The sequence below is a fragment of the Pongo abelii genome, chromosome 12, assembly GCF_028885655.2.
Source record: "Pongo abelii isolate AG06213 chromosome 12, NHGRI_mPonAbe1-v2.0_pri, whole genome shotgun sequence".
NCBI lineage: Eukaryota > Metazoa > Chordata > Mammalia > Primates > Hominidae > Pongo > Pongo abelii.
The window spans coordinates 95,366,843-95,389,619 of record NC_071997.2 but is presented as its reverse complement, the minus strand read 5'-3'; the positions used below and the strand labels follow the sequence as shown (position 1 = coordinate 95,389,619).

Sequence of the window (22,777 nt, the reverse complement as noted above, 5' to 3'; positions counted from 1 at the left end):
TGGTGAAACCCTGTCTCTACTAAAAATAAAAAATTAGCCGGGTGTGGTGACGCGTGCCTGTAGTCCCAGCTACTTGGGAGGCTGAGGCAGGAGAATCGCTTGAACCGGGAGGCAGAGGTTGCAGTGAGTGGAGATTGTGCCACTGCACTCCAGCCTGGTGACAGGGCGAGACTCTGTCTCAAAAAAAAACAAAAACAAAAAACCAACTAGCTAGGTTCTGGAATAGTCTCCAAAATGGGTAAACAAAGTTTTTGTTAATAATGCTAATGACAGTAATAACTGTTATTTAATGATAAGCCAAACTGAATAAATAACAACTCAGCCAACTGAGATTGAAATAAATGACTCATTTTCTTTAAGTAACTCTTTGTTTCCAATGAAAAACAAAACCTGCCGAAATGGGGACATTTTGCTACAAGGCAGTATATCATTTAGGCTACAAAAACTGAATTTCTATGAACATAGTGGCATATTTAGAATGGTCTTACAGTCTAATAGTATTTTTACAAAATGCTAATAGTCGGATTAACTGTGGCAATATGAAAACTGCCCTCAACTTCATCACCATTATCCTTGTGCAACATCTTCATGAGTATATTCTTTATTGCCGTTTCTACTACCAGTTAAAGCTGCCTGTGTGAAAAATGGGTTGCTTTAACTGAAAGTTCAATACTGACACCTTGCAGTGGCTGTTCCACAACTAGGTTTTACATCTAGACCATACTTAAAGCATTTTTCTTTAAAAACAAAAAACAAAAAAACAAGGATTCTTATACCTCTCCCCATGTTGAGTGGACGGCAAGGGTGATATAATTTATTTCAGAAATACTACGTTGCATGTAAAAGAATTAGCCACAATTTATTTAGATTTTAAATTACTTTTAAGGTCCCACTTAAAGAGACGTGGCTTTTTCTTAATGAGATCCTGAACTGACCTTGCATCTGGAAGTAGCTTGTAATATGTATATATGTTACCTGATTGTTTTAACGGCTTCTTCATCTCTTTCCACATCGAGATCAGATGGATCCAAGAAGAACATCTTATCTTCTGGGGGTGATGGTTCTTCTGTGTCATCCAAACCCTGACTACTATCACTATTTATGTCATTATTGTCAATATCCATTGGTATATCTGTATCTGTTCCCAGACTGGAAGGTTCTGGGAAAATTTTAAATGAATTTCAGAGTTTTATATTAATAGAGGAAGTCTATTAAATGTGAAAAAGTCTTAAGAGTCTTAAAATGTAAGAAAATATCTTTATGAGTTAAGTAAAGTATTTCTCTTTTTTTTCTTTTGAGATAGAGTTTCACTCTTGTCACCCAGGCTGGAGTGTGATCTCGGCTCACTGCAACCTCTACCTCCTGGGTTCAAGCGATTCTCCAGCCTCAGCCTCCTGAGTAGCTGGGATTACAGGCGCCCACCACCATGCCCAGCTAATTTTTGTATCTTTAGTAGAGATGGGGTTTCGCCATGTTGGCCAGGCTGGTCTCGAACTCCTGACCTCAGGGGATCCACCCACTTCGGCCTCCCAAAGTGCTGGGATTACAGGTGTGAGCCACCGCACCCGGCCTAAGATAAAGTATTTCTTAAAGAAGATACAAAATACACAAATCATAAGACACAAAGTTAATTAATTTGATTACATTAGAATTTTAAATTTCCACATGACAAAAGATACTATAAATGAAGATAAGCCACCACCATTATGGTCAACTGATTTTTGACAAGAGTGTCAAGAAAATTCAATGGGCAAAAAATAGTCTTTTAAGTAAATGGTGCTAGGATAACTGTATATCTACATGTAAAAGAATGAAGATATAAATCATATATAAAAATTAACTCAAAGTGGATCACATAAAAATCTAAGAGCTAAAACTATAAAACTCATAGGAGAAAGCATGAGAGTAGATCTTTGTGACCTTGGTTAGGCAAAGCTTTCTTAATACACCAAAAAGATAAGTGACAACATAAATAAATAAATAAATTGGATTTCATCAAAATACAAAACTTCTGTGCTACAAACAACACATTACGAAGTGAAATGAAAGCCCATAGAATGGGAGAAAATATATGCAAATCAGATACCAGATAAGGGACTAGTATCCAGGGTATTTAAAAATTCTTACAGCTCAATGAAAAATAAACAGATAAGTAACTTAAATGGGCAAAGGATCTGAATAGGTGCTTTTTTCAAACAATATATAAAAATGGCGAATGAACACATGAAAAGATGCTCAATATTATTAGCCACCAGGGAAGTGCAAATGAAAACTACAATGAGATATCACTTCGCACTACCTAGGATGGTTGTAATCAAAAAGATATACAATAACAAGTGGTGGTAGGGATGTAGAGAAATCAGAATCCTCATAAACTGCTAATGTAAAATGGTGCATTTCTTTGATTACTAGTGAGTTTGAACATCTCAGTAGTAATCAAATGCACATTAAGATAAATATAAATGGTGTTTCGTATCCATTTGTTAAAAGGTAGAAAAGCATGAAAACACAAATGCATGAAGTATAAATTTATAAAAGACTTTAGTCATAGACAAACTATACTAATTCAGATTAACCGAAAGAGAAAACCAATCATGCTCTGTCAAGGTGTTAATCAGTGCTATGGTCTGAATGTTTGTTCCCCTTAAAAATCTTAACTCCCAAGGCAAGGGTATTAGGTGGTGGTGGGTCTTTGGAAGGTAGAGTCTTTGGGATGGGTGCCCTTATAAAATATGCCCACAGGAGTTCCTTCTCCCATTCCACCATGTGAGAATGCAACTACAAGGTGCCATCAACCAGGAAATGGACCCCCCTCACCAGACACAGAATCTGCCAGTGCCCTGGACTTCCCAGTCTCCAGAACTATGAAAAATAAACTTGTGTTGTTTATATGCTACTTAGCCTATGGTATTTTGTTATAGCAGCACAAACAGACTAAGACAACCAACAACCATAGAAAACATGCCACAAGAGAAAATGTTATTTAAACTCTCGCAAAGAGAATTTTCATTCCTTTTATGCTTCTACTTTTACAGAACTACTTACATAAAATTTTTACCAGTCATGTCAATTGTTAAAGGAAAATTATGCTGAAAAGTCAGAGTCCTTACTGCTTCCTTCCAAAAAAAGGTAACTGCCTTGCTTAGTATTATCTTGAAAAGAAAAAAAAAGACCCCAAAGGGAAAATGGACAACGATTATTTGACAGAGAAAGGGACAGTGAGGCAGTATAGTGTGTTCTAATCACTAGGGACTAAGGAACCAGACCATATGGGTTTAACTTCCAGCTCTGCCACCTATTGGCTATATTTCTGGGGCAAGTTATTTCATGTATTTGTGCCTCAGTTTACTCATCTCTTAGTACCTACCTCAAAGGGTTGTTCTTAGGTTGAAATGTCAATATATTTAAAGAGTTTAGAACAGTGCCTGGTATAGCAAGCAGTTAGTACATATTAGAACTATGAAAGAATAGAGACAAGAGCAGGGTTTTAAAACAAGTTCTTTTATGTCTAAAAATGAAAGAGGATATGGAGTACCACTGGCTATATTAGACTACAAAGTAACAGGTGGCCAGAGGAAAGACGAGAAGGCATGATTACTAATAAATGTATACTGTCAGTGGTCTGTGTATTTTTTTTGATTATTAAATCAGAAGAAAATCTTTAAGAAACAAAATAAATCAGGAAAACAGAACCTTATCCAAAGATAATACACCAAAGAATCATGGCCTTTTTTGATCTTTCACAAAAATTAAGAAAAAGAATTTTACCTCCATTGAAAGTAACCTCTCCAAGGCAGTCTCTTGGTACTTTTGATGCACAGCGTTTATGGCAGTTGAATTTGCAATCTAAAATGAAAATATTCAGCGTACGTATTTATGTAAAAGTCAAGCAGTATCAGATATGGTTAGACTTTCTTTAAATCACTCACAAACAGATTATTAGTAATGATGATATTAAAATAACCACCTACAAGTCACTTTAGCACCCCTCTGCACCCCTCCATCATTTTCTTCATTTGTATAATGAGGCTAATACCATGTGTACAACACCACCGAAATGTACTGGCAGCTCCATATTTCCTTCTCTTATCCCATATTCATCTTTCCACATCTCCCATGAGAGTTTCTCAAGCTGATTAAATTCCTATCCAACATATGTCAGATACATACTTTCAATTCCTAAGAATCAGTACCTAATGTATATGCAGGAAAGAGACTGAGATCCAACAAACATTTATGAGGAACCTAATATGGGCTTTCACATACAACCCTGTGAGGAAGGACTGAGTTTCTCCAGCACAAGGCCTCCCACTTGTACATAATGGTTCTCTTCAGCCTAAAACAAACCTCAGAGTTGATAGCATTGCAGATCAGTGTCAGGTACAATTTGTCCAAAATTACTGTATAACACAGTGGTTCTCAAACTGTGGTCCCAGATCAGCTTCATTAGGAAACTTGTTAGAAATGCAAATTCTTGCGCCCTATCCTAGACCTACTATATCAGCAATTCTTAGGGGGCGGGAGGGTAGGGCTGAGCTCTGTAAGTCATACTAAAGTTGAGACCCACTGGTCTAACTATGTCTAATACCACCTTTGAAATACATCTATGAGTAATAACTGGGTAAAAATAACTTTAAGTCCTGACTTAGAATGTTTTTGTAACCCTTGTGAGTCAAGAAAATCCTGGGTATCATGCCAACAGCACAGGCTAAAGATCATTATATGACATAAGCCCCATGAAATGTATAATTTGGTAGAGAATAAAATTTACATGATTTAAAACACTATCCTTGTTAAGACAGGCCCTAGGGAAAATTCATGTGATATTAATATTATCTTGCACTATCTCTTAAACAATAGATTTGTGTTTTATCTCATGAACTTTGCAAATTGTGAAAACAACAAGGTTTCCATTTTCCCTTTGAAAACTCAGGCCGGGTGCAGCGGCTCACACCTGTAATTCCAGCACTTTGGGAGGCCAAGGCAGGTGGATCACTTGAAGCCAGGAGTTTGACACCAGCCCGGCCAACATGGCAAAACCCTGTCTCTACAAAAAAAATACAAAAATAAGCTGGGTGCCTGGGCGACAGAGCAAGACTCTGTCTCAAAAAAAAAAAAAAAAAAAAAAAAAATTCAGAGCCGAATTTGTGGACTACCTGCAAGTATGTAGGTTTGAATGGCAGGCAGGCAGTTTTAGTCCTCTATGTCCTTACCCATGTTTTTATTAATTTGCTTATGCTCTCTTATATGCTTTTAAGCTACCTTGAAGTTTTTACACATCAAAGTAGAAAATAAAGACCAACAGATTAATGAATTCTTGGAATTGTGTATTTTCTCAAATGATCCAGTATAACGGTTTTATCTTAACAAAATCATTTTTCTTTTGTAGACTGACAAATGAAAATATTTTTATTTTTTAAGTATCTTAATTCATACTATTAAAATAGGGAAATCACTGAATTATAATTATTTTAATAAATGAAATAGCTTAGCTATATTGAAATAAAACCTACCATTTTCTGAACCTATATAAGCATAAAAGATTCTCCTTCCAGAACCCTAAAAAGTTGAATAACCCAGTAGCAGAATTGACAGGTTTATGTAAAAATTCATTCATATTTATTTTAGTTCCTCTACAAAATACTGTACTTTTCTGCATATGGTTTAAGAATGTTTCTGTTCTGCTTAGCAGAGCAGCAATATTAACTACCTTCATTAAGATTATTTGTTGGCTAGAATTTGTACATCTGTTACTAATGTTCTTTCCCAAAACATTTCTCAGTGGCTGCTTGCCAATACATTTTTAGGTTGATATTTTAAAGTATTAATTTATGTAGTAACTCATATTCAAAGCAAGCTGTTGAAATAAAATTTCATCATGTTATAATGCCTAATAGTTATCAAATACCTGACAACAAATGTATAACCTATTCCCCATTTAATGTTCTTGTATGCTATCATACACTGTCAAGAAAAGCTTTATTTTATTATTTTTTAATTATACTTTAAGTTTTAGGGTACATGTGCACAACGTGCAGGTTAGTTACATATGTATACATGTGCCATGTTGGTGTGCTGCACCCATTAACTTGTCATTTAACATTAGGTATATCTCCTAATGCTATCCCTCCCCCCTCAGAAAGGCTTTATTTCCTTATATGCTTAAGCTTATATACAATTATCTTACTCTGTCTTGTAAGCAAGAATTTCTTGTTACAAAACCCTCAACCCTAATGTTTTATTTAGATCACTTGATAATTCAATTCCACGAATACTTCTACTATATATGAAGTACAATACCAAGAACTGCTAATTACATGAAAAAAGCATACAAGATTATAGTCAGACTACTTATATCCTATCCTGGCTCAATGACCAATAATCTAAGACATTTATATTCTATTTTAGTTTTCACTCTACTGTGAAAAGTTTCTACTGTACAGCATTGCTGAGAAGATATGAGACAAAAAGATAAAATCATCTTTAAAGAGCATAAAAGCATTACATAACTATAAGCAAATAATTATTCCAGTATGCTATTAAAAACCTGTTTCATTAAGAGATGTTTTGAGAATACTATAAAAGTGTGCTGGGTTAGTATCCAAATACGGGTGGGTCCCTATCATAATTTCAGTAGCTTTTATTATGTCCTACCTATTTCAGGGTGATTATTCTTGGGAATGACAGTTTTTGTACAATTCTCCTAACTACATACTTAAAAACAAAAACAAAAACAAAACCCAAAACTCTCGCAGTATGCTTATGTGTGTGTGTAATAAATATTTAATGAAAAGAGGAAAGCGTTACTTTTATTTTGTTTAGTGTCTGGCTCTGGAATCAAAAAGACATAAAACCTCAAGTATCAGCTTTGCTGCCTACTAGCTATTCTGTATTGGGAAGTGATAAGCATACAGGTGAAGAAGCCATCCTCAGAGATCCACATTCTAGTTTTTCTGTTTACTAGCTACATGATCTTAAGCAAGTTACCTAATCTATGTCTATAAAATGAAAAATGACTCCTATTATTACTAACTCCTATTACTAGTACTCCTATTACTATTAATAGTTAATAGTAATAGTAACTCCTATTACTACTAGTATACTAACAAAAGCATAATTCACATATAATTGCTTTGAAGACTGAGCATGTGAAGTTTTGTTTACTGTTTTACTATAGTGCCTGGCACATAACAACACACACTGCAGATATTAGTAATAGTAGTTTACACACACATTTATATTTTGTTTATATTTCTCTTTCCTTTGTATAAGTTAACAATTATGAGAATAATTTCTTTGGCTAATGCTTCTGAAATATAAATATTTTAAGCTTATATATAACAAAAACAGACATAAATTTTAAATTTTAATTAGGGAAAACACCTAATCCTACCTTTACACTGCATTCCTTGGCGAAAGAGGCCTTTCAGTAACCGCTTGCAGTACTGACATATCGTAGGGCGGGTGTAAGAGTGAACAGCAAATGTGTGTGGAACTTTCACTCTGCACATTACCATCTTTTCCATCCAGATTGGGCGACCACTCCAAGAAGGAATTCTCTTACTTGGTTCCTGGTGGACATGTGACTATAACATAAGTAATTTTCATAAGTGTAAGTCAATATTAAAAACAGAGTAGTGGGAGCAGAGCTTAACCACAAGAATCATTTATTTCAAACACTAAAGCCAAAAAACTCTAAAAATGTTGTTCTCAGCAGTTTCCTTTGCAATGTTTAATTTACCAATCTTTGAATGAGAAAAAGGCAGATTTTTTGCTAATATTTATGCTTAAAAAAAATCTAAGATATGTTAATTCTCAGGTGCATATTCACTGATTATTATTTGCCAGGCACATTTCAGCACTTTACAAATCAAACACACAAACTTTAAAACAAATAAATGAAGAAAGTATTATTGCTGCTCATTTTGCATTACTGGATGTGACATCTGAATATATTTTGAAACACATTTTAGATTTTCAAATTTATCTTAATACTAAAATATGTAATACATTTTAAGTCTAATTAATAATGATAAACAGTGGCAGATACAAAACTAATTAAAACAATAAGTTTCAGTACTTCAGCTTTAAGAAGAAGTAAACTTTGTTTACCCATTTTGGAGACTATTCCAGAACCTAGCTAGTTGGTTTTCCACCTGGTCTTCCGGCCAGGCATGGTGGCTCACGCCTGTAATCCTAACACTTTGGGAGGCCGAGGTGGGCGGATCACCTGAGGTCAGGAGTTAGAGACCAGCCTGACCAACATGGAGAAACCCCATCTCTACTAAAAATACAAAACTAGCCAGGCATGGGGGCGCATGCCTGTAATCCCAGCTACTCGGGAGGCTGAGGCAGGAGAATCACTTGAACCCAGGAGGTGGAGGTTGCGGTAAGCCGAGATCATGCCATTGCACTCCAGCCTGGGCAACGAGAGCGAAACTCTGTCTCAGAAAAAAAAAAAAAAGAAAAAAGAAAAAAATACCTGCCTACACTATCAATCTGAGGCATTTTATAGTGCTCTTCTCCAGCCAGTTGTTTTGTCCTTTTCTTTTACCTTTTATTCCCTTTTTTTTTTCTTTTTTCTCCTCCCTTACTTCTCCCTTGCACTTCCCTGTCTCCTGGTTTTTTCTGACTTCTTTTCCTTCCCTTGGTTGAACATATTAATGTAGAATTACCCAACTTCTCTGAGTTACAAACATTACTAGTTATAGAAGGCATTTGAAAGATCTCAGGACATCAGTTCTGGCAGTGAGGATGCAAGCAGGTACAGCAAAATCTGTTAATATAGCTAGATGGTAGTTGAGTATTAGGATTTTGTGCTTGAGTATTTGGATTATGTTTTATTCAATTTTGTGTCCCTAGTATATAATAGGGCCTGGCATACAATAATCGGTGAATGTGTGTTGAATGAATGGAATGAACCACATTGAACTGGGTGATCTATAATTTAGTTTGATTATTCCCTTCATACAGAAAGGGTCATAGTTACCAAAATCTACTTATCCCTCAGGTTACAAAAATTTTTAATTCATGCCTTCTTTGATTTTGCTTTTTGTTCACCTGGTAGAAAAACCCAAACAATTGGAAAATAAAGTTCTTCTTTTTGAGACTATGCTTGAACTGACTAAAGTAAACCTTGAAAGCCCTTCCATGCTACAAGTTCTACTTGTTTAAAAATACTCTGAACAATCTAACCAATTCAGACATGTAACTGCACTTCTTATACTTCCCTAAGGAGCTTTCATGTTCAAGATAAAATATAAACTAATGAAAAATGTAACACCTTATCCACTTGCTGTCCTTTTGCTATTTCCTAATCTAGTAATACTCAACTGGGCATAGGTGGCAAAACAGCATCATTTGTGGGGCTCTTGACATACCTCTAGTCTACTGTCCTCATTCCTAGGTAAGTTATCTGTGCAGTTCAGTGTATAAGATGCACTAACTTTTTCCTACCAATCTTTTCCAGGCTCTTCTGTAGGTTTATACCAACCCCTCATTTTCAGTCCTTTATGCCACAGCACTCTTTTTATCCTTTAAAAATCTCACACTAGGGCTAAGTAATAAGAGAAGATGGAATTTTTGTGAAAGGATTTCAAAAGCTTTTACTCTGGTGTCTCAACTTAGCAAAATATTATGACCACAGTACCAAGACAAGGCCTTGATTTTGCCATTAATTTACAGAAGATCAGAGAAGTTACAGAAAAAACTAAATAATAAGATTACAACCTACAGATGGAAGTTATTTCAAATACTATCAAATGTACAAGGGAGTTATTTCTTTTTTCCTGGATCTACTGCCTTTGCCCTTGAGAGGTACACTATATTAGGAAAAAAATCACTGATTTATTAATAATGAGATCTGGGTTTAATTCCACTATCTCTTACTAATTTTCTCTCTGACTTCACACAAGTCACTTAACTGCTCTGTGTCTCAACTGTCTCATCTGTATACAGATCTGCAGATAGCAGTGCCTCATGCCTGTAATCCTAGAACTTTGGGAGGCCGAGGCGGGCAGATCACGAGGTCAGGAATTCAAGACCAGCCTGGCCAACATGGTGAAACCCTGTCTCTACTAAAACTACAAAAATTAGCTGGGTGTAGTGGCACGTATCTGTAATCCCCACTACTTGGGAGGCTGAGGCAGGAGAATCGCTTGAACCCGGGAGGCGGAGGTTGCAGTGAGCAGAGACCGTGCCACTGCACTCCAGCCTGGGTGACAGCAACATTCCATCTCAAAAAAACAAAAATTAAAAAAAAAAAAAAAAAAAAAAAAAAAAAAGATTTAAGTATGGAGACCAGGAGCCAGGATACTGGCTAGAAGGCTAAAGCAGTGGTACAAGTCATAATACCATCCCAAGGTGTACAAAATGCAATTCATTACTACCGGTAAGTCCTGTCTCCATTACTACATTTTATGTTTCTTAAGTGTAGGAACATTACCATTCTTTAGCATATAAATTATGTTCTAGAGTGATGTCATACACCCTGTAGAAACATAGAGAATAACTACTACTAAAATGTCTATTACCTTAGAATACGTACCTCTTCACTGGGAAGGGCTACATATTCAGGCTGTAGGGGTCTTGGAACTGAGAGGCCGGGTCCTGGTAAAGATACATTTGACAGACGTCTCTTTCTTACTCCACTACAGTTATTTGGAATCTTGAAGGCACATCGTTTATGGTAATTTAATCCACAGCCTAAACATATTTTACAAGGTAAAATATAAGATTTAAAAAAAAACTTTACTATTTAAGTGTGATACATAAAAACCACTGCTTCTTTTACTTAACATATTTTCTGTTAGCCATCCCTATCCTAATTAAGAACCCTGACAGCAGGCTAAGTGGAAGCTAATGAATTCAAGAAGAGAAGGAAATGTGTAAAAAGGATAAGTCAGCTACAGCAGTAGTTCTTGAAGTGCGGTCCCTAAGGCAACCACCTGGAAATTTGTTAGAAATGTAAATTACAAGGCTCCACCCCAGATCTACTGAGTTAGAAACTATGGGGATGAGGCCCAGCAAAGTGTGTTTTACAATGCACAATACAGTTTGAGAACCACTGCCTTAAAGCACTAGTTAGCAAACTATGGCCTCTGTACCAAATTCCTCCTGTGACATGAAAATTTTATGAAACTCAAATTTCAATGTTCCTAAAGTTTTATTAGAACACAACCATATCTATTTGTTTACATATTGTCTTATGATTGGTTTCATACTGTAATAGCAGAGTTAAATCATGACAGAGACCATATGGCCAAGAAAGTCTAAAACACTTACTTTCTGTCCCTTTACAGAAAAAGTTTATTGACCGTCCACCTTAGAAGACTGTTTCTTCATCAGAAATGTACACCTGTGTCCTACTCCTAGCAATTCTAATTCAGAACAAATCTGACAATTCAGTTGTATGTAAGAGACAACTTTTTTTTTTTTGAGACGGAGTTTCGCTCTTTCACCCAGGCTGGAGTGCAATGGTGCAATCTTGGCTCACTGCAACCTCCGTCTCCCAGGTTCAAGCGATTCTCCTGCCCCAGCCTCCCGAGTAGCTGGGATTACAGGCATCTGCCACCACGCCCGGCTAAGTTTTTGTATCTTTAGTAGAGACGGGGTTTCGCCATGTTGGCCAGGCTGGTCTCAAACTCCTGACCTCAGGTGATCCACCCGCCTCGGCATCCCAAAGTGCTGGGATTACAGGCATGAGCCACCGCACCTGGCCAAGAAAACTTTTTAAAAACAAAAAACAACATGAATATTTATGGAGCCATGACTTTGTACTAAATATTTAACCCTATTACCTGATTTAACCATTTACTCTTTACAAAACCAGTGGGGCAGAATGTACTTTACAGAGAAATTAATCTTAAGGGGTTTAATAATTTGCCCAAGAATATGAAGTAGGTGGCAGAGATAGAATGAGAGTCCTGATCTCTCCAATTCTAAATCCTCATTACCACCCTAGTCAACAGCTTATCATCTTGCTTTTTCACTGATAATAAAAAATGCAAACGTGGAATCTTATTTCAAATGACCACAAAAATTTTGGAACACATACCTTCACATTTCAGTCCCTGACGTACCAATCCCCAGAGCATCTCACCACAGTAATCACAGAAAGTAGGAGCTTTGTAAGAATGTACATAGAGAGTATGTGGACGAATCTGGAAGTCTTCTACTGTGGCTAAAGCTTTAAAAAAGAAAAGTATTAAAATATACCTTGTATTTGTAACTGTGATTAAGAATGCTCACACATTCACTTATGTCAAAGTACACAGAATCATTTTTTCTCTGGAAGTTTCACTGGACCATAAAAGTAAATTATTTAATATTGTGATTTCAAACTCTAGTTTAGCAAGTCCATTTACTTCTAATCATTTGAGCTCCAGAAGTAGGTCGTAGGTTAGTTATTTGGAACTCCAACAGCATTTTCTCATAATCACAAGATTACAAATAGACATTAGGTCTACTTTAATCAATTAAAAACTGCTTAACTTACACAGTGGGAAATAGAACACTAAAGTAAAAAGTACTGTGGAACTTAACTTCAATTTACGGAAACGTTTCTGTGGAAAAAGATACTGAGTCCTAACTTAGGATCCCAGGATACACTTGTCTGTTTGTTCTCCACAGTCCTAGTGGATATGAGAAAGAAACTCCTTTCTCCTTAGTGAACGTCGGGACAGTAGACCCAAGGAACTTCCTCTCACCTCAACCTGCAAGTAGTCTGATGGGGTCCAGAGTAGAGAAGGAAGAGATGTGAGCAGGACTTCCAGGTGAGACAGGGAGTGAAACTCGTCAGGAATGAAGAGGAGGGCAAGGATTGGGAAATATAGAGATGGTTTGGGGTTGCTGTATAGAAGATGAATGATCAGTGTAGCAGGGAGTGAGATGAATGAGAGAATCAGAAATATAAGATGAGAGGAGTGGGGACTAATAAGGACAGAGAGGATCTCAAGAAAAGGCTCAAAGGTGAATTTGAGAAAAGGGAACTTGGTAGCAGGGTTCTGACCAGCTTGCTTCCTTTCTTCCATCAGTTCTCCTACTTGCCAAACAAAAAGTACTGCAGACCTACTATGTGCATTATTATGGCATTCTTTCTTCCTTTTCACTCCGTATTATCTTGCCCACATTGCTGCTGGATGAGATGGCAAATAGTGGGAATTAAAAAACAACGTATGGCAAGAATGGGTGAGGTGGAAAAAGTGAAAGGTAGAAAAAAGCCCAGTGGGACAAAAAGGGAAAGAACATTTTTTATTTTAAAGCCACAGAAATAACCAGCATTGTAATTTCCTCTTCCATATCTTCATTACTTCTTTTTTTTCCTGATTCTCTTTTCTAAACCCCAATTTTCTTCTTTTATGCTCTTTACAGAAATGGGGGTGGGGGAAGGGGAAAAAAACAGAATTTCAGTGTAACTGTTTTATTTCTTTGACTCAGAGAAGAGTATATTTCTTTCAGACCAAATAATTTCCTAAGCTTAGTAACATTCAAGTAATTCAGTTTATTTTCCTATCCTGATTTTTTCCTTTTTTTTTTCTTGAGACAGAGTCTCACTCTGTCGCCTATGCTGGAGTGCAGTGGCGCGATCTCGGCTCACTGCAAACTCCACCTCCCAGGTTCACGCCATTCTCCTGCCTGAGCTTCCCAAGTAGCTGGGACTAGGCGCCCGCCACCACGCCTGGCCATTTTTTTTTTTTGTATTTTTAGTACAGACGGGGTTTCATCTTGTTAGCCAGGATGGTCTCGATCTCCTGACCTCGTGATCCGCCTGCCTCGGCCTCCCAAAATGCTGGGATTACAGGCGTGAGCCACCGTGCCGGGCCTTTGTTTTTTTTTCTAAAGAGACGAGTCTCGCTCTGTTGTCCAGGCGGAAGTGCAGTGGTGTGATCATGGCCCACTGCAGCCTCAACCTCCCAGGATCAGGCAATCCTCCCACCTTATCCTCTCAAGTAGCTAAGACTACAGCTGCATGTGACCATGCCTGGCTAATTTTTTTTTTTTTAAATTTTTAATAGAGACGAGGTATGCTGCTCAGGCTCAGGCTGGTCTCAAACTCCTGAGATAAGCAATCCTCCCACCTCAGCCTCCCAAAGTGCTGGGCTTACAGGTGTGAGCCACCGTTGCCAGGTATTTTTCTTTCTTAATGGTGATATAACATGCCTGAAAGGAAAAATCATATGGTGACCATTATTAGAGATGAAAGAAATTAAGTAACAATAGTACAAAGACTAAATATAATTGAATTGCAGCATTTAGTACAGAAAATTAGGCTCTTTCGGGGGAAAAGGCAATCACATTTAAAAAGCCACTTACTTACCTGAAAGAACCACTTCTACTAAGTCTCCTTCATGTATTTCATCTGCTGAGGTAATCAGCTGCAAAATGTTTTCTGAGTTCATGTCATGGCGAAAGAGAAGAATTTTGTCATACATGCCAAAGAATCCACACTCTGGAAACTGAGGGATAATAGTCCTATATCAGTATAACCACAGCTTTCTATTTTTATAAGTAAACGTTTCAATTTTATCAAAGAATTTAAAACATAGTGTTTTAACCTAACACTATTTGCTAACAACTCTATTGATACCTAAAAGGTGATCCACATACTCAAGCATCCTGGTTAATTTTAAAGTTCAAGAAAAACAGAAAAGTAAATTTACAAATAAATAATCATTGATGATTTTAAAATACATGTCTCTTACAAATACAGGATTTCTATATTCAGTTACTGATGGAGAATATAATCTTAAACTTACTGCTACTCTATTCTTAGCCTGAAAGATAAGCAGTCATTCCAGCGCCTTGGGACATGCTGCTCTAGATATTTCAAAATTCTTCAGTAGATCTCAGAATTATAAATGCTCACTGACTTATTTGGGCTCCTCATAGAATATCCTTTAATAAATGACACCATGTCACCTGCCTGTATCAAATAGTCTGATATGAATCAGTTTCACTAAACTAAATGCATTTGTCACAAAGACATTGCTGACGATACCGTTTACCTATTTCATATTGTAGCCCTTCTCTGTGAAGACCCACCCACAAAATAACTTTATCTAGTTGATTTTATAACATGAACAATTTGCTCACGTAAGTTAACATGTTTTCCTGTTTACTTTGCCAAACGGAAAAAGCACAGCCAAATTTATAGCCCAATTTTACCATCAGTCTTGGATCTTATGGAATGTTTTAGGTGCAAACACTAACCTAGTTTCATCTCATTTTCTGACCTTAATTTTCTCATTAGAAAACTCCTGTATATATTTCTAAAGAGTTCTCAAAACTTTTTTTTGAGACAAGGTCTTGTTCTGTTGCCCAGGATGAGTACAGTGGTGTGATCACAGTTCAGCACTGCAGCCTCAAACTCCCAGGCTCGTGATCCTCCCACCTCAGCCTCCCAAGTAGCTGGGACCACAGGTGCATGCCACCACTCCCAGCTAATTTTTTATGTTCTGTAGAGACAGAGGTCTCACTGTATTGCCCAGGCTGGTGTTGAACTTCTAGACTCAAGTGATTCCCCCACCTTGGCCTCCCAAAGTGCTAGGATTAGAGGCATGAGCCACCACAACTGGCCTCTCAAATATTTTTTTAAAGTTAAATTAAAAAAAAAATTAAAAACAATGATTAATTAGAAAGTTACAAGTTTATACTTTTTTTAACCAGGGTAAATAATGGGAAAGTACAGAAATATTTAGAATTTTTGTAATACTAATTCTCCTTTTGAGTCACCAACAGTATTTGTAAAACCTCATAGTATGTTTTAACATATATCTAAGAGTGTAAGAATTCTCAATTAAAAAGATACAAGTAAAAATACAGAACCAAAAAATTAAATTTTCATTTAAATTTTAAAATTAAAATTTTACTAAATTTTATCAAATTATTAAGTTGGAGAATAAAATATCTCCATAACTTAGTTACAAAAATTTGTAAGGACAAAGGACTCCACATTCCATCCTCATTAAAACTCTAAGGCCAGATGCACTGGCTCATGCCTGTAATCCCGGCATTTTGGAAGGCCAAGGAAGGCAGATCATTTGAGGTCAGGAGTTCGAGACCAGCCTGGACAACATGGTGAAATGGTGTCTCTGATAAAAATACAAAAATTAGCCAGGTGTGGTGGTGCATGCCTGTAGTCCCAGCTACCTGGGAGGCTGAGGCATGAGAATCACTTGAATCTGGGAGACGGAGGTTGCTGTGAGCCAAGATTGCACAACTGCACTCCAGTCTGGGTGACAGAGTGAGACTCCGTCACAAACAAACTCACTCAACTGCACTCCAGTCTGGGTGACAGAGTGAGACTCCGTCACAAACAAACAAACTCACTCACTCTACTATTTGTATAAATAAAACTGATTTCAAAAAGGCATACTTCTTGCCATGTCTGGTAAGTGCAAGATACTGGCCCCACAGTTTGTAAAGACAGAATAGTCCTTATCTTCCAGGAACTTACAATCTAGTAGGAAGACAGAAATAAACACAAATATATATAGTATAAGGCAAATAACAAAATTAAAATAAAAAATTATACAAGAAGGAGGAATAAAAAATGTTAACTGGGATGGTGGAGTAGAGGGATTCAGTATGATATTTGAGCAGAACTAAAAAAGGGAAGCAGAGTTTCCATAGGTTGAAAGTGTAAGTGTCATCAATGAGAAGTTACAAGGTAAATGGAAGAAGGTAAGTGGAGCCTTGAGACTACAGAATGAGATGGGGGAAAGCTGGGTAGAGAAACGGCAGAAAAGCACAGGGAACCTCACTGGCACCATACTAACAGAGAAACCTGTTATTATGTTCAAACTTTGCCACCTACTAACTGTAGCACCTTAGAAAAGTTGCTTAACTTCTCTAAATCAGTTTCTTGTTTATAAAATGGAGGATAATAGGAGTTATAGGCTGGCTTTATAGAGTTCTTATCAAAATTAGATTACTTGATGGCTGTAAAAGTCTCAGCACTGTGATCCATAAATACCAGTGGTTTATATTACTAATGTATACCTAAGAGGGAGAAGAGACATACGGTTTCAGAGTAAGGCAGGAACATGATTAAATCTGTATTTTAAAAAGATAATGCTGACAGCATTGTGTAGAGGAACAGGAATAGGAAGAGATCAGAGAGCAAGATGCTGAAGAAAGGGTGACACTATCAGTCAGAAAACTATCAGAGTCTGAATTATATAGCAAGTAAATGGAAAAAGACAAGGAAATTTCTCTCCAGAAACTACAGCAAGGAAATTTCTCTCCAGAAACTACAGCAAGTAAATGGAAAGAGACAAGGAACTTTCTCTCCAGAAACTATAGCAAGTAAATTGAAAGAGACAAGGAAATTTCTCTCTAGAAACTATCTTCAATAAATCATATGGCTCATCAATACTGTTTTGACCAAACCAGAACTCCTGAATAATGGTAACTGAAGACCTAAATAATAAACACACCAAGAGAAGGAAAACAACATTAAAATAATTAATTTATGACTTGGAAAAAATAAATATAACCTTCTTAATAAACACATGGCCTGATGAAAAATAATATCAACATGAAGTTGGTATTAAGAGACTTAAAAGCTTGTAAAGAAATTACATGGAGGTATTACAAAATATTTAAAATAGACATATGTATATTACAGGCTAGAAAGCTGTTGGTAATGATAAAGAACAAAGTCATTTCAACATGTTTTCATACTATACTCATCTATACGACAGACAAATTAGAGTTCATAAGGGAAAAAAAAATGTAATAACCAGCCTGTGAAAAAGATTTCTGCTATTCGTGATTATGATTTATAGGTATGTTTGGTAGGGTATTTAGAAATTATGTAAGAGTCGGGCCGGGCGCGGTGGCTCACGCCTGTAATCCCAGCACTTTGGGAGGCCGAGGCGGGTGGATCACGAGGTCAGGAGATCAAGACCATCCTGACTAACGCGGTGAAACCCCATCTCTACTAAAAAATATACAAAAAATTAGCCGGGCGTGGTGGCGGGTGCCTGTAGTCCCAGCTACTCGGGAGGCTGAGGCAGGAAAACGGTGTGAACCCGGGAGGCGGAGGTTGTAGTGAGCCGAGATCACACCACTGTACTCCAGCTTGGGCGTACCCCTAGGTACTTGTCTTTTTTCTAGTTACTTAAAAACAGCTTTATTGAGGTTATTATACATGCATACCATAAAAATCACCCATTGTAAGTGTGCAGTTTGATAATTTCTAGTATATTTATTGACTTGTGCAACATCATCACAATCCAGTTTTGGAACATTTCCTTCACACCAGAGGCTTCCTCTTGTCTGTTTGTGGTCAATTATTATTTACTCTTAGCCCCAGGCAGCCACTGATCTGCTTTCTGTCTCTATAGATGTTCCATTTCTGGACAGTTCATATAAATGGGATCATAAAGCCAGGCGCAGTGGCTCACGCCTGTAATCCCAGCACTTTGGGAGGCCGAGGCGGGCGGATCATGAGGTCAGGAGATCGAGAACATCTTGGCTAACAAGGTGAAACCCCGTCTCTACTAAAAATACAAAAACAACTGCCTTTGTTAAAATAATCATCCATCTCACTAAGTATATAATCTTAACCAAGTTACTTAACCTCAGTTTTTCCATCTGTAAAATAGTGCCTACTTGCCTACTTCATAAAATTATCATGAGAATACGTTAATATTATATACAAAGAACTTAGTGTACTTTTCAATTTTTTTCATCAATGTTTTATAGTTTTCATTGTAGAGATCTTTCACTTCTTTGGTTAAGCTTATTCCTAGGTATTTTATTTTATTTATAGCTATTGTAAATGGGATAATTTTCTTGGTTTCTATTCCAGATTGTTCACTGTTGGCATATAGAAATGCTACTGATTTCTGTATGTTGATTTTGTATCCTACATCTTTACTTAATTCATTTATCAGTTCTAATGGTGTTTTGGCAGAGTCTTTAGGTTTTTCTAAATATAAGATCATATCGTCTGCAAAAAAGGATAATTTGACATCTTCCTTTCCAATTCGGATACCGTCTATTTCTTTCTCTTGTCTAACTGCTCTAGTTAAGACTTTCAGTATTATGTTGAATAAAAGTTGTGAAAGTGGGCATCCTTGTCTTGTTTCAGATCTTAGAGGAAAGGCTTTCAGTTTTTTCCCATTCAGTATACCAGCTGCATGTTTGTCATATATGGCCCTTACTGTCTTGAGGTATGTTCCTTCTATACCTAGTTTGTTGACAGTTTTCATCACGAAGTTTTCATTGTGTTAAATTTTACTGAATTTTTTTTGGCATCTATTGAGATGACCATATGGGTTTTGGTCTTCATTCCGTTGACGTGACATATTATGTTTAATGATTTGTGTATGCTGAACCATCCTCATATTCTAGAAGAAAACAATGGGGAAACACCCCAGGACATTAGTCTGGGCAAAGATTCCTTGAGTAAGACCTGAAAAGCACAGGTAGCCAAAACAAAAATGGACAAAGGGGGTCACATCAAGCTAAAAAGTCGGGCGCAGTAACTCACACTGGTAATCCTAGCACTCTAGGAGGCCGAGGCAGTGGACTGCCTGAGCTCAGGAGTTCGAGACCAGCCTGGTCAACATGGTGAAACCCCACCTCTACTAAAATACACACACACACACACACACACACACACACACACACACAAGCTTCTGCAAGGAAATAATTAACAAGTGAAGTGACAACCTACAGAATGGGAGAAAATATTTGCAAACTATTCAACTGACAAGGGGTTAATAACCAGAATATATAAGGAGCTCAAATGACTCAACAACAACAAAAAAAGAAAATCCAATTAAAAAATAAGCAAAAGATCTAAATAATACATTTCTCAAAAGAAGACATACAAATGCCCGATTGGTATATGAAAAGATACTCAACATCACTAATCATCAGAGAAACGCAAATCAAAACCACAATGATATCATCTCAAAGCGGCTTTTATCAAAAAGACAAAAAATTAAAGATGTTGGTGAGGATGCAAAGAAAGGGGAATGCTTATACACTAATGATGGGAATGTAAAGTAGTACAGTCACTATGAAAAACAGCACAGAGGTTGCTAAAAATAAAACTACCACAGGATCCAGCAATCTCGCTGCTGGGTATCTACCCAAAAGAAATCAAGATATCAAAAAGATATCCGCAATCCCATGGTTACTGCAGCAAAATTCACAATAGCCACAACAGGGAATCAACCTAAGTGTCCATCAATGGATAAATGGGTACAGAAAATGTGACACACATACATGGTGGAATATTATTCAGCCATAAAAAGAATGAAATCCTATAGTTTGCAACAACATGGACAGAAGTGTTGAATAACATTTCGGTTGGTGAAATAAGCCAGGCACAGAAAGACAAGTATTGCATGTTCTCACTTGTATGTGAAAAATTAAAAAAAAATGACCTCGTGGAGATAGAGAGTAGAATGATGCCTACCAGAGGCTCTGAAGGGTAGTGGGTGGCGGGAATAAAAGGGTTGGTTAATGATTATAAAACTACAGTTAGATAGAAAAAATAAGATCCAGTGTTTGGTAGCATGATAGGTAGACTATAGTTAACAACAATTTATTGTATATTTCAAAATAACTAGAAGAGTATAATTGGAATGTTCCTAATACAAAGAAATGATAAATATTTAAGGTGATGGATATCCCAATTACCCTCATTTGATCATTATGCATTGTAGGCTTGTATCAAAATATCACATGTACCTCATAAATATGTACAACTATTATTTATCCAGAAAAATAGAAATAAAAGAGATTAGAACTCATGATAAGCTAAATACACCTTAGCTATTCCAATCTCTTGTATGAGCAATACCCAATGAGTAATCCTATGTACATATCTTTTCCCACTTTTTGAGTATGAATATGAGATAACTGTCTAGGAGATTTGCTGGCTCCAAGAAAACGCATATTTGAAATTTGTAGATACTGCCAAATTGCTCTTTATGGAGGTCAAACCAATTTATATTTCTGCAAGTAATATATTGAGTATGTACTTGTTTTGCCACATTTTTATAGTGTATTATCAAACTTGTTGACTTTAGATGAGAAATGGTATTTTTGTAGTTTTAATTTGCATTTCTTTTATTACAAGAAGTTGAACATTTTTCACATGCTTAAGTGAATCTGTATTTTCTTTTCTGTAAATTAGGAATTCATATTTTTGCTTATTTTTAATGGATTGAACATCTTTAAAACTCCAAATCCAATTACTCCTCAGAATGATTTTCATTATGTGGAGACCTTTAATAAGACCTGAACAACATATCAAAAAACCATAAACAAAAATACTTTATATTCCAAAGTATATATGTTGAATTTCTCAAAATGATTTGACAGCAGTGAAACCTAAGAGAGCTTTTAAGATAATAGCTTCTTATTCTAAATCAGACTTCAGGAGAACAAAGAACAAAGGAGAAGAGCCTTTTTTTTTTTCTTTCAGTTGTATAATTCGAAAAGGAGAAAATATTTTGGCAAACTAATTAAAACCAATTCTGGATTATTTTGTTTTTGAGTGGGGGTCTCCCTCTGTTGCCCACAATGTAGTGGCTTGATCATGGCTCACTGCAACCTCAAACTCCTGGGCTCAAGCAATCCTTTAGCCTCAGCCTCCCAAAGTGCTGAGATTATAGGCATGAGTCACCTTTCCTGGCCCTTAATTACATTTGTGACTCTGCTATGCTCACAGAGTCAAAAGAGGTGGGGGCAGAAACCTGTACTAATGCTGTTGTCTCTATATTCTTCAAAACACAATTCTTGCCCAATAAAATGGTGTATATATATCCCTTCTAAACATTCTATTCTCCTAAGAGGGAAGAAGTTCAGAAAAGCAGCAGAGGTGAGGACATGTTTAAGTAATTGTCAGGAATTGTCACTGGCTATTATTTAGTTTATTCCTCTAGGGCAATGATCCTCAGCTGAGATGATTTTGCCCACAGAAGCTATATGACAATGTTCTGAGATATCTTTGGTTTTCACAACTTGAGCTAGTGGCATTCAGTGCACTGTAGAAGACAGAGGGCAGCCCCCACAAGAATTATCCCACCCAAAATGTCAATAGTGCTGAAGTTGAGAAATCCTGCTTTAGGGAATAAAAGAGTCAAGAGAATAAAGAGGCTGGGAAATGTGGAAGAAGTTGGCAACCTTTTGAAAACTAGACAAGTCCATAATTCCTTACCTGGCCTACCTCATCCTTGATTAAAAGAAAGAGGAAATTAAAGAAATAGCTAAAGATACAGCATGGTAGAAGCAAAATGGGCCTTTAATTTGGCCTCTTTCCAACTGCTCCCCCATCCCCCCAGCTTTTCTGGATTTGCTTACTACAAACTGTGCCAATGACCCCTCTTGACTGTGCAAAATGAAGTATTTTCCCAGTCCATATGGGAATGTAACAGAATATCACAGTTATTAAATTTCCACCCTCATGCACTCTGCTCACTTCATTCTTTGCTTTTGCATTAAAGATGACTTCAATAATTTTAAAAAATAATCTTTCTGTAACCATTTTAGACGTTTTTACAGCATTACTTAACATTTTTAAGTAAAAGGTTCCAATAGTTGCTAACAAAATTATGTTAAGCAACACTTATTTTGAAAGTAATTTAAGGTGAACCGTTTCAAGTTCATGTCGTTAAAATGCTGTCAGTAAAATGTCAGGCAAGGTAGGAAGCTTCCAAGTTATTTCACTTGGTCAAACATAATTTTTGCACTTTAACAATGGCTTCTGAATTTAACATTATCTGAATGAATAATTTATCACCATGAACTT

At 36.6% G+C, this 22,777-nt stretch overlaps 1 protein-coding gene across 7 annotated transcripts in view; it reads right to left on the bottom strand.

Annotated features, from left to right (window-relative positions):
- PRKD3 (protein kinase D3) overlaps positions 1–22,777 on the bottom strand; it is a 72,808-nt gene that overhangs the window by 27,981 nt on the left and 22,050 nt on the right. For 6 of the 7 annotated variants that reach the window (XM_054548224.2, XM_024242016.2, XM_024242018.3 and 3 more), the window contains 6 exons: positions 14,318–14,456; positions 12,056–12,187; positions 10,547–10,704; positions 7,394–7,586; positions 3,769–3,846; positions 976–1,159 (listed from right to left, as the gene is read on the bottom strand). In XM_054548224.2, the coding sequence (XP_054404199.1) occupies positions 976–1,159; positions 3,769–3,846; positions 7,394–7,586; positions 10,547–10,704; positions 12,056–12,187; positions 14,318–14,432 (860 nt within the window). In that variant the 5' untranslated portion in view covers positions 14,433–14,456. Of the gene's footprint in view, positions 1–975; positions 1,160–3,768; positions 3,847–7,393; positions 7,587–10,546; positions 10,705–12,055; positions 12,188–14,105; positions 14,161–14,317; positions 14,457–22,777 lie in introns of those variants that run through there. The other variant, XM_054548223.1, reaches the window with a different exon arrangement.